The 12,468-nt window shown below is 47.6% G+C and overlaps 1 protein-coding gene across 7 annotated transcripts in view; it reads right to left on the reverse strand.

Moving 5' to 3' along the window:
• The window catches only part of FGGY (FGGY carbohydrate kinase domain containing), a 419,663-nt gene that overhangs the window by 77,712 nt on the left and 329,483 nt on the right, over positions 1-12,468 (reverse strand). For all 7 annotated transcript variants that reach the window (XM_049617075.1, XM_049617074.1, XM_049617072.1 and 4 more), the window contains 2 exons: positions 9,362-9,482; positions 3,222-3,316 (listed from right to left, as the gene is read on the reverse strand). In XM_049617075.1, the coding sequence (XP_049473032.1) occupies positions 3,222-3,316; positions 9,362-9,482 (216 nt within the window). The remainder of the gene's footprint in view (positions 1-3,221; positions 3,317-9,361; positions 9,483-12,468) is intronic.

Consider the following 12,468-nt stretch of genomic DNA (forward strand, 5'->3'; position numbering starts at 1 on the left):
TTGAAGTTCAAAGAAAAAAGTATATTGAAGTTCAGGCTGAATAATACAAATCAGAGGGAGAAAGCAATTCTGTTTCACATCAACTTGCCAGAATCCTGAGCTCATCCCCAGGCCTGGGGCACAGAAGTGGCTGTCTCTTCTTTGGAGAGGGGTGAATGAAGCCACATCCACATGTGTTTACATTTCCAAAGCAGTTTGATCATCATTATAGCAATGTTGATAATTACACTTGGGGCTCATGTAGGTCCTTAGAGGTTCCAAAGGCTCTTTATCTCAACAGCCCCACATGAGTGGCAATTCTCTAAATATTTTTTAAAAAGGAAATACACAAATACAGCAAGTACCTGGAGAGGCCAGGTGCCACTGACTGAAGATATACAACAAGCAAGCACAGAGGTCAAGACCACGGGATTCTCTTGGGCAATGGAATGACAGGTGAGCTTCCAGGGCTCTCTCAGCTGGGGGCTCTCTTTACTAGATTACAGCATCTTCTAGAAATTACTGTCAGGAGGGGCACATATTTCCTCAGGCTTAATAGAAGAGATGAGCTTGTCTTTAAAATGCTGTGAGACTTGCAGCTACACTCGAATCACCAATTCCAATACTCGATGCACTCTACCTGAGATTCTGTTCCAGAAGATGAACGGAAAGTCTCATGCAGTGATGATGTGTCAGTGTGGCATGAAGGTTAAGACTTTCCACTTAGGGAAAGATGTGAGTGGAATCGTCTTGGAGCTAGAAACTCCAGGTTTGACCAAGATATCACTGAGGCACCCGAAGTCACGGTATGGAGTATCTGATGAAGCAGGCCTATCTATCCCACACCACTCTTCGTTCGAGCTGTAGAGTATCTCCTGAGTTGCGACCAACGGGGCATTTCTTTTCAGAAGATACACTACTAAACACTCATGAAGCCACAAACTATTCTGAACACAAAAAAGAAAAAAAAAGTTGAAAGAAGTAGAAAAAGAATGATAATCAGGATGGGACAGAGATCCAGAGTGCCTTAGTTTCAATTCCTCTTCTGCCCTTTATTAACCGTGGACTTGAGCAAATGGAAACCTCTCTAGGCTTTGGCTTCCTCATAAACAACACAAGGATGGAAACAGGGACACTGTCAAAATTAAAGGACGTTTCTTTGTCCGCTCCTCCTGCCATACAAAATACCATAGATTGAGTATTCAGACAAGAGAAATTTATTTTCTAACAGTTCAGGAAGCTGGAAGTCTAAGATTAAGGTGCTAGCCTGGTCAGATTCTGCTGAGGGCCTTCTTCCTGATTTGCAGACAGCCACCTTTCTGTTGTGTCCTCCCAGGGCAGAGAGAGAAAACACAAGTTTTCTGGTGTCTCTCCTTATGAGGGCACTAATCCCATCATGGGGATCCCACCCTCATGGTTTCATCTAGTCCCATCTACCTCCCCAAAGGCCCAATTTCCAAATACCAACATATGGGGGAGTTGGGGCCTCAACATATAACACAGGAGGGGACACGTTCAGTTTATAATATGATGTAAACCAATGCAGGGCCTCAGGGAGCATCTCTACTGCTTTGCTTTGGCTACCGTTTGTCCCAGGAATGGCATCTAGTTGTGAGAACACCTCCATAAACAGATGCATTAAAATAATAATTGAGATTTCAACAAGAAAGAAAGAAAGAAAGAAAGAAAGAAAGAAAGAAAGAAAGAGAAATCCCACGCAAATGTTTTGGAGAGAGTACCAGAAAATCCAGAAATCCTTGAGAATTCAGTTGCACTGTCTTTGATAAAAAAACTTCAGCTAAAGGGTACTTAGCATTCACAAGTGGATTCAATTCCTTAGGAGCGATATTTCAGACATCAGTTCCAAAGGCTTGGCCAGTGTGCAGTGAACCACGCTTCTCAAAATGCGGTACGGATGGTGGAATCAGACTTTTGTGTCTGTGTTTCTAACAGTGTACCCTTCAGTTTTGTCACCTTTTTGGATCTCTGTTGCTTAACCTCTGCTGCCCGTGTAGGTAACAGGTGTCTGGAAGATCACAGGAAGAGCCCCTAGCACAGCTCTTCGAACATAAAAGGGTCGCGATAAATAGCGCTCTTGTTACTGGGCCACTGGTGTGAAACCCGGTTTCTCATCCTGACCTGGAGACCTTGGACAAGTCATTTAAGCTCTCCGAACAAACATTTCTTGAACTCTCAGGGGAGGCTGGGGAGCCAGACTTCTTGGTTCTGCCGTTCACTAGCTGTTTCAACTGAGGCCAAGTCACTTCACTTCTTTATGCCTCAGCTTCCTCAACTATACGCTGGGAATAATGGGATTAAGCATGCATTCCCAACACAGAGAAAGAACTCATAATGTGCTCCTGATGATTATTGCAGAGAAAGAAATGGAGGAAAGAGCAGAGTGGTCAGGGCACAGAGCTAGGAGGTAGACAAGGCAGGACTGGAGCCCAAGCAGCCTGAGTCCAAAGCCTGTGCTCTCAGCCTCCTCCTAAGTTGCGTCTCTAGCTTTTCAGAAACCTGTTGTTCATATTATTATTTAACCACTCAAAATCTCTCCATAGAACCTATGTGTGAAATGTCTTTTGCAATTTGGTGGCAGGAAAAGCCTTGTCTCCCACAAGAAACTAACGTTTCCTCTTTTTGAAAATAAGAATTATGCAACTTATCATGTGTTCATTTTTGTCTTGGCTGCCAGGAAGCTCAGAGTCCAGTTGTGTGCTCCGTCACGGAGCCCAAGTTATTTCCTTTTTCCTATATCTTTGTTCCTTATTTTCCCTTTTAATTCTTTTTTTTTTTAAGCTAACGTTTTCATTTGTGCCTCTTATTGTCAGAATCCTCAAAATTATTTGGAAAGTGGTACATGAAGATGAAATAAACAAATATACATCTGAAATGTACATGGAACACTTAAGTTTTAAAACTTATCTGTTTCATTTGCTACCAAAAAAAAAAAAAAGTCGAGGGGAAATTAAAAGAAATCATTTAAGAGCTATTTTAAAGGAGAGGAAAAAAAAAAAAAAACCTAACAGGAAAACAGAATGACCAACACTAACGGAGGCCAAGTCAAATGAAAACTGCAATAAATATGTCTGAGGCTAGAAGTGTTTGTGCTTTCCCTGGCTGGAACCTATCATTTCTTAATTATATCCTCCGTGTGTTTTGCAAGATGTGAGCTGCTGTCAAGAGGAAGAACAGCCTCAGACAGGGGAGGAGCCACGGCCCGCCCCTCGGCCCTCACATACCTGTACAGAAGCGAAGTCCCCCGAGGCACAGGCACCCAGAATAGCAGCGCCCACAAGAACAGACTCCACCTCTTGCGACAGGACCACAGGCATGCCTGCACAGGACAAGGCCACACCTTGGTTAGGGAGCAGGGCCGGGGATGGTGAGGGGAGCCGGCAAGCAGCCCCAGCAACAGAAACACCTGATGTGATGTGACGTGAAGGCAGCAGCGGGCACCCTCTCCCCATCCCCCACAGTTCTCTGCTCCTGATTCTAAAGGATTTTACAGCCCGTGTCTACTGCTGCAGCAGCCAGGAGCCCCAAGGGACCCAGCACTCATGAGACCTTTTTGCCCCGATTTCCCAGGCTTCTGCCAGCTACTACCTGCCATTGGTTCAAGCTCCCTTCAACAAACATTTGTTGAGTGCTTTGCTGGGCCCAGCGAATGTGGAGATGAACCTCCATCCTGCTATTCAGGTCTCCAAGGGGAGGTGGATGAGAAAGAGATAAAGGCCGCACAGGGGGGTGGTTCTCTAACTGAGAGGCACTAAGAAAAGGGAAGTAGTAAGAGGGTGTGATTAATCCCTCTGGTGGCTTCCTATTTCTCTGCAGACAAGCCGAAGCCCTTCCAATGGCTGGTGAGGCCCTCCAGAGCTGGCACCCACCCCGACGGTCTCCTCCCCTCCTGGCCACCCTGCCCCGGCTGGCCTCCTTGTTTTCTTGAATCAGCTTCAGGGCCCTCGCCCATGCTGTTCCCTCTGTCTAGGTCACTTCCTCCCAGAGGCCCACACAGCAACTCTCTCTGTGTCCTTTGTGCATTTGCGCAAACATCCCCATCCCACTGTGCCTTTCCTGACTGTTCAGTTTAAAGTGACAACTGACCCACGACATTACTCATTCCCCTATTTCCTCAGCATCGTTCACCCCTGCATGATTACCATCTGTCTCCCCTGCTCGAGCCTAAGCTCCATGAGGGCAGGCACGTGGTCTCATCCACTGCTGAATTCCTGGATTTGCGACTGCCTAACTACTATCTAGCACACGGCAAAGGCTTCAATGACGAAAGAGCAAATTTCCTGGATAGGGAACGGGCTGAGGTGTCCGTCAGAGTGGAGACGAGCATCACGGAGGCACTTGAGGGAGGAGTAGAGGTCCACCAGGCAGCAAGAAAGCACTCCACCCACATGCCAGCTGCTGGAGCCTGAGGGCTCACAGTGGGTTTAAGATTAATAGAAATAATTTAGAATTCTGAGGGGTTTATATGTGTATATGTGTATGCTATAAACAAGATATACGTAAAACATAAGTATAAATGCGTTGGCTAATCAGGAGATGGCAGCAGCCTCCACAAAGGTAAGCTCGGTAGCCAGACCTGAACACCTTCCTCTACTCAAGACACCAGACTGACTTTTTCAAAGACTGCATGTGTCTTCCTATCCTTTCCGGGAAGATCTCCTTGACACAGTCACCCCGAGGCTCCCACTGCCTCCTAACTCTTCTTCCTACTCCCAGGCTCAGTCAGCTGCCCGGCCACCTGGCACAGAGGGTCAGGGAAGAGAATGCCCTCACACAGCTAGGGGCTCAGGAATGCCAGCCCCCAGACTGTAGGGCCAGCACCTGAGGCTCCGCTGACAGGCATCGGGGGTGGGTCCCTTGGAAAAGCTCAGAGTCCATTCCACTAGCCCTGGGTCATTCCCCAAGTGACATAAATATGTAGCCTCGGTTTCCCGGTGTGTGAAAGGGGGACAATAGTAAGATGTGCTGTACAGGTTTGCAGTGAGGCTTGATGAGAGAAGGCACACATGGGGCTCAGCACATGTCTAGTGTCTTAAGCCCCTGAGAACGGTGGCTGCCGCTGTTAGAATGAAGCAGGAAGGTGAGCCAAGGCCCTCTACACGCACTCACTTGCACAGCGGGGAAGGAAGGGACAGACAGGTGCCCATCAGCCAACTACAGGGGAAGGACAGACACTGGGCCACACGGAAGGGCTGTGTGGGCCCAGTCAGGAGAGCGCTGCATGCCTTTGTAGCAGCTGGGACCACCCTCATAGACATGGCTCTTCTTAGAAGATAGCAAGCACCTGTAAATGCCATTGACCTTCCAGCCCCTCCTTACCCTGTCAAAAGCCTCACTAGTTCTGAGCAGGGAGTAGGCACCTGCAGTCCCTTCCCCCGGGGAACCGGACACCAGAGCGAATCTGGTGGATCCCCCACTAGCTCTCCGGTTGTACCCTAAGGACTCTGGAGCCAGACCGCGAGCGTTTGAAATCTGGCTTGCTCGCTGATTTACCTGTGTGATCCTGGGCAAGTTCCTGGACCTCTGTGTCTCGGTTACCCCATCTGCAAAATGGGGATAAAATTCTACCTCCCTCCAGGGCTGCTGCGAGGATTGAAAGTACTATTGTGAGTGAGGCACTTAAAACAGTGCTTGGCTCAGAGAAAACACTACATTAGCATTAGCTGTTAGGATTCTTAATATTTACCCTTATCTCTAAAGACTTCCTCCTCATCCCTGTCACCTGGATGATACCAACTCACTGCTTCCACTTCCCTTCAGGTCAATCCCACCTCGTCCCTTTCCACCTCCCACCTGCTATGGGTCCTGGGACACCGGCCTGTGCAGACCATATCCATGGCTCCCTTGTCCTCATGGCTGAAACCTTGACTAAACTGTAGTCGGGCAGCCTCTTCAGAGCCCCTCAGACTCAGGATGGCTATGCTCCTGCCTGCCCCTTGCAAGCTTCGGGGTGGTAAGACTGTGGGCAGCCCCAGGGGACCGCCTGGTCATCGGGGTTTCCCTACACCCTGCCCACACCTCTGTAACAGACCCTTTGTTTGATTTTACTCCAAACTTTGTGCGTCATCTGTTCCCTGCCTGGACCTGACTCATACCGACACCAGCATCCTCTGGGTCCTTGCTGTCCTCTATGGACACTGCTCAAAGCACCAAGAGCACTTTTTTTTGGTTTGTAATGACCCTTCTGGCAGGACCTTATCGTTTTTCTTTGCATCCCCCTGCCAAGCTCAGTGCTTGGTATGCTTGTGTGCTAAGAGAAGGCTTCAGAATGAATTAAACGGAAGGACAAATTATTAAAATAATGAGTAAGAAAGAGGGAAATCCCTGCTGAAACGGCCAGGGATTAAAAAAAAAACAAAAACAAAAAACAAAATTCAGAGAAGGAACATTCAGTCCCAAGTCAATGGAGGAAACCTACAATTACTTAGGACACACCAAGTATTTCTTGAAACCACAGTTAAACTAACTGCCAGACGTACAGGGAGATTCTTCCTCCTCATGTAGAGGACATTTTCCCAAGTTGGCAAAGCCCCATTCTCTCTGCGTGCACGGAGAAGCCTGCTCGTCACATGGCAAAGATTTGCTTACAAATTATTAAACTGCGCTTTTAAAATTTTTTTCTAACACACCTCCTTCTTTTTGGCGAGGGGCTGCTTTAAGGGAAGAAGTGAGTTAACATTTATGGAACACTGACTTCCAGGCTTGGACCTTGGTGCTCATGAACTCACGAGCATGTACCCCTTCAGCACAATCTATCAGGAGGAAATAGCGTTATCTCTTTCGGAAGAGGAAAACGAGGCTCAGAGAGGTAAGGCAGCTTCCCCAAAGTCACAGAGATGACCCCATGCTCTTTCCATGACTCCACACTATCTCCAAAGAATCTTCTAATCCCACTGGGTTTTTGACAGGTAGTCCTGAGACTCATGCACCAGATCTATGGTCCTCCCGAAGCCTCTGTTTGCAGGAAAATCGGAACTACAATGTTTCGAGGCATCCAAAACTCTACCTCTATACCCACTGGTGTGCACCTGCCTTTTACAGGACCCAATGCGAATGTGTTCTTTTCTGTGAGTGCTGGGTGAAGGAGGGGAGAAGGAAACTCTGCCTGGAATGGGAACTATTTTATCTGATGCATTAATGAGTTGAGCAGAACCCAAAGCATTTAAAGGCAGATGCACTTTGCCATCACTCGTCAGTCACAGCTTCCCGACGCAGAGGAATTCCAGCCAAAGAAAAGGTCCCTTTGTCTGGAAGTGTAACTGGTCCACGGCCAGAGACAAAGGGTCCAGTTTCAATCGGAATCCAAATAACGATTAACAGCCTTTTCATTCAACAGCCTGAAGAACTGTTTCCAAAGCAGAACTTTCTGTGAAGCTGCTACCCGCCCCTGCTTCTGAGTCAGCTCAGGGACATAAGGCCTGGAAGAGGACCCACTTTCATTAAGGCTGGAGCCGCAGTGACTGGTCAGGACCCGGGTCACTCAAACTGCCCTGCTCTTGGGGCATTCTCACAGGTGACACGTTAGCCAGGGCAGATCTTATCTCCCCTCCTGCACAGAGGTAGGAAGGCTTCATGGCAATTAGAAGGCTGGAAATTGGAAAGTCACTCGAAGATTACATTTTAAGTCTGAATCTTATCTGACTAGCTAGCTGACTTTTAGATAAAATGTGGTTATCGGTTTTCTCCTAGGGAAAACTACAAGGTAATTTGGGCTCCTTTTTTAGGTCTTTCCTCTTTCAGCCTCAACATGGCCCATGTCCCTAGGTTATGGACACTTTCAAGGAAGAGTAATTAACACATTGGCACAAACTACTCAGGAAAGCCAAGAAACCTGGGTGAGCAGCACAGCGTAGGGGACGCTTAGCCTAGGCACACCCAGGTCACAGTCCTAGTTCTGTCCCTCCCCTCCTACTAATGTTTGACTTTGGACAGTCAATTTAATTGACCCTCCTAGCCTCAGTTTCTTTGTCTGTAAGATGGGGCACCGATTGCTACCTTTTGGCAGTTTATGAAGTTAAACATATACGGAGTGATTCTAGCAACACACAGTTGGAGCTTGGTTAATGGTAGTAATTTCTATACTTATTACCCTGATACATTTCCCCTTAGACTATGTGCTTTTTTATACTGTCCTCTGGCTTATGCCTCAGTCTATTTATCTCTAAGATGGGGATGAAGAATTTATTTAGTTTGATCTCCCGAAGTGCAGGGGTTGACTACGCCCCTGACATTTGGTAAAGCTCTCATCCGCAGAAATCTGTATCTTCTGGAGGGGGCAAGAGTGATACGAAGCAGTGTCAAGGGCAGGGACCTTGATTCACCCAGGTGTCAGAGGTAAGGAATCCAGGTGACGGGGGAGGGACAGCAAGAGATCATGATGAAGGGAGGCTACTGAAGGATGGACTCCTATCACGCTGGAGCTGGAGCTGGAGCTGTAGGCAGGGTCCAATCCCCTCTATTTCCCTTCCCTTGCCCTGCTCTGGTGCCTGGCCATCCTGGGGTGGGGGGATGCCCATCTCCAGGAGACACCAGGGGAGAAGGGACAAGAGGCATGACAGCACCAGTTCCAGAGGGACAGCAGTCCAGGGAAGGCTCTGTGATACAAGCAAGCCTCCTGCCAACGGGGTCCCTTTCTTGAACACTGAGGGATCAGCAGCGGGGATCCTGCTCTGCTGTGTTCATATCACAAAGGGACCAGCCCATGCTTCTGGATTTTCCTGATATGTGTCATAAGCTATGAAAGAATCACAGGATCTTGGGGTCTCAGGGCTCAAATTCCCATCTGCAGCCAGACCCCAGTTCCCACAGAGCAGCTGGGCTCAGAATTCTTTCTTCAAGACAGCTTCCCCATCACTTCCTCCAGAGCACTTGCCCTGCCCGGTCCCAGGTCCAAACCAGGGTGAGGTGTCCTACTATGTTTCCGTGACACTCGGTGCTTTTCTCACTCTCAGCTCTTGCCACACAATATTTGCACAGTGGTTTGTCCTTTTCAATAGACTCTGAGCTCTCTGCGGGCAGGAATCCTGTCTTACCCATCTCTGCATCTTCAATATTCCCCACAAGTGTGCATCAGAAGAGGTGCTCATACTGTTCCGTAAAGGCTTAAATTATGTCCTAGCCCTTGCCGACCCCTGTCATTTCTCAGGATCATTCAAAAGATGCCTTCACAGAGAAGTCACTTTCTCCATCATGGCTACAGACACTTAACAGTGATCTTAAGAAACAAGAATACATTTTAACCTAACTACGCAAAATAATTTGGCACATCACTTGTACCCTGCTATCTCTAACCCTGTCCGGTTCTTAGCCGGGCATATTTGCTGCCAAGCCCAAAGTGACCTCCTCTGTTCCTCCTCAGACTTACCTGTAATGTCTGCATGCATCTGCACAAAAAGGGGATTCTTGCTCAGGCCTCCACACAGGAAAAGAGTGCTGAGAGAGTGCCCTGCCGCCTCCAGGGCCTCTATGATGAGGCGGGTCCCAAACTTAAAGGGAAAAAGCAGAAGAAAGCATCAGGAGAGCAGCAGCACAAAGAAAAGCTCTGGAACATTTACTAAGTGTCCACCCAGCACCAGACAGACACCACACTGAGAGCTTTACATGCCCTGTCTCGGAGCGCTGAGACGCCGGGAGACTGTGTCACTTCTGATCACACGGCGAATGAAGTCACAGAGTGGGAATTCCAATGGGGGCCTGATTCCCAAACCTGCTTAATTACTATACCATTCGCTTCCATCAGTAGTTACACGACATTGACAAAAACAGCTGATGGTGCTACCACAGTCCACCAGAACCCACACGTCATGGGTGTTTGCTGCGGCCCCCGATGCTCTAGCAGAAACGAAGCATGGAGTGACTGGCTGGTGGTCTGTGGGTCAGGCTTCCTTCCCTGGATAGGAACTGAAGAGGTTGGTGCTTTGGAAAAGGACACCAATAAAATCAGCAGCAGAAACATGAGAAGAGAGCTCTAGCTGCATGAAGATGAGAGTAAGACTTCAGGCTGGCAAAGGGCTGACCTGTCCTTTATTCTCACTGGAAGCCAGGCAGCGGTTCTCCAATGACAGTTCTGGAGCCCGCGGCCTGGGACGAGGTGGGAATCCCGTGCTCTGGTTTGTTCATGGCTTCACAGTGCTTCATTTCAGCCCTCATGTGCTAGGATCTCCCCAAAATGTGTTATGCTCCTCATCTTGCTAAGTTTACTAAACTCAGTACAAATCGCTGATGCTTGAGAAAAGGACAGTGCTGTGGGGTCATCAGGGTGAATGCCAACATACGATTCTTTAGTTTTAACTAGGATACATGAAGAGCTAAAAATCAGTTTATTTAGAGGTTCAAAAACTGGAAGTTCATGAGTCATCATTTATTTGGGGTCAGGATTCAAAACAAAAAGGTGGAGTGTGACATGACTTTGTGAGGCAGCCACATGGCAATGGTTGAGAAAGTGGCTCTGGAGGGAAATGAGAGAGGAATGGTTTTTTGATGGTGAGAGAGAGCCCTCGAGATGTTTAGAGAGCGATTAACTCTGAGGGATGACACAGTCCCAGGTGTGGACAAGGGGGTGAGTTGACGAAGCAGAGGGAGGAGAAGGTCAGGGAACGTAAGAAGGTCAAGGATCTAGGAGGCCACAGATGGGACAGCCACCAAGAAGGCAGGGTTAGGGCTGGAGAGAAAACTGTGAGGTGGTATCCTGCATGTTGCTGGGAAGCTGGTACCCAAGTGTGTAGAGAAGAAGAAGGCAGTTTAGCATGAGGGCATGCCCTATCAGAGGAATAACCAAAGTAAAGGAAGAGGGTTTGGGAAGTGGCCAGGATGTCCCTCTGACCCCCAGGGGTGGGATGCAGGGCGAGGGAAGCCTCTTTTGACAAGGCAGTCTGGAGAGCTGTCTTCCCTGTGTCTGGCGGTGTCTCTGGGAGAGGGAGTGGCTAGAAGGGGGGTGGGGCATGGGGCATGAAATCCTGAATGCTGTGTAGTAAATTAGGAGAGACGGGGGCAGTTCAGGAGCAAAAGCTCAGCAGTTCCAGCCCAGGGGCCCTCAGCTCTTCGTGAATCTGGCAAGAATATGGATTAGGTGAAACTTGGGCCTCCAAAAATAATCCACAGATGTAGTGTGTTAAAAAAAAATTAAAACATGTTGTACTGTATAAGGCCAGATCCTGCTTATTGCATGTGGCTGATTACCCCCAGATGTTCTTTCTTAAGCTTTTGGGGGGGTCATGAACCCTCTTGAGAATATGATAAAACCTACTGACCTTTCCAGAAAAAAAGCCACTTACAAAAGAGTATTATGAATGATTTTAGAAGGTCGACAGATGCCCTTATGTCCACCATGGATCATTTGGTGTCCGTGGATTCCAGGACACTCTAGTCTAATCAAGGGGCATGAGCCTGTAGTAGTTAAGAACATGGCTTTTGAATTCAAGAAACCTAGGTTGGGGTTAAGACATTTCACCTACCTCTTGAATCAAACTGTATGGAACCTAAGACTCAATTCCCATTTTTTAAAAAGGAATAGTAACATCACATTCATTTATCTTAAAACTCTACAAATTGTCAGAAATGTTAACACGCAAGTAACATTTTTTTTTATTATGGTCTTAGATTCGATGAAATACAGTAATACTTATTTGCAAGGTTGCTGCTATAGACAGCGTATGCACAACTCACACAAGGGTGTCGGGTACATGGCAGGTGTTTGGACACGAGCGCTATCTTGGTTATTAGCTATACTCGAGGTGCTCTGCTACGCATTTTGATGTCGTCTCCAATCTTATGACAAACTCAAAAACTGCACCTTGTTATCCCCATGTAGGAGTTCTATGACTTGCCTGAGGGTCTGTGTTGGGGGAGGACAGCTTCCCCCCAACATGCATGAAACTACCATGCAAAATTGGTATGTCTGATACTTCTGAAACCAGAGAAGTGTGGTTCATGTGATTAGCGGGCCAGAGCCGAGGGTAACACAAAGCACATTCCCTTGGGAAAAGGCAAGAAAGTATCTGCACAAGAGGCACTCCCTTGGGAGGGTCTGTGACAGCCTTGCCTCTCCCCCATGTGGCATTGTTGGCTGGAATTTCCCACTCAGTCAGTAACAGGGCATTCCCTTCGGGTGTCCCAGGCTCCACTCTGTGAAATGTCCCACCCTCCTTAAATGCCCTGCCACGGGGCTTTGTGCTAAAATGATTTTGTGCTCACCTTTCTGGAAAAAATGTTTTCACAGAGAAATTTAAATTAAAATCAGGCTAGTCCACTGGGAATGTACAGAACCAAATGCAAATCGAGAGACTTCAAATGCAAATAGTACTTTTTAAGGGTCTATTCTGAAAAGAAAACTATAGATGAACAGGCTATGGATAAACTGGTTGTTTGACAAGTCTTTCAATTCAGTGTGATCAAGAGAGAATTTTACTTCATGGAGAGTTTCGCACAGTCCCAAGTTAACTTCATTACAATATCGCTTTCATTCTATTCCTA

The sequence above is a fragment of the Panthera uncia genome (assembly GCF_023721935.1).
Source record: "Panthera uncia isolate 11264 chromosome C1 unlocalized genomic scaffold, Puncia_PCG_1.0 HiC_scaffold_4, whole genome shotgun sequence".
Taxonomy (NCBI): domain Eukaryota; kingdom Metazoa; phylum Chordata; class Mammalia; order Carnivora; family Felidae; genus Panthera; species Panthera uncia.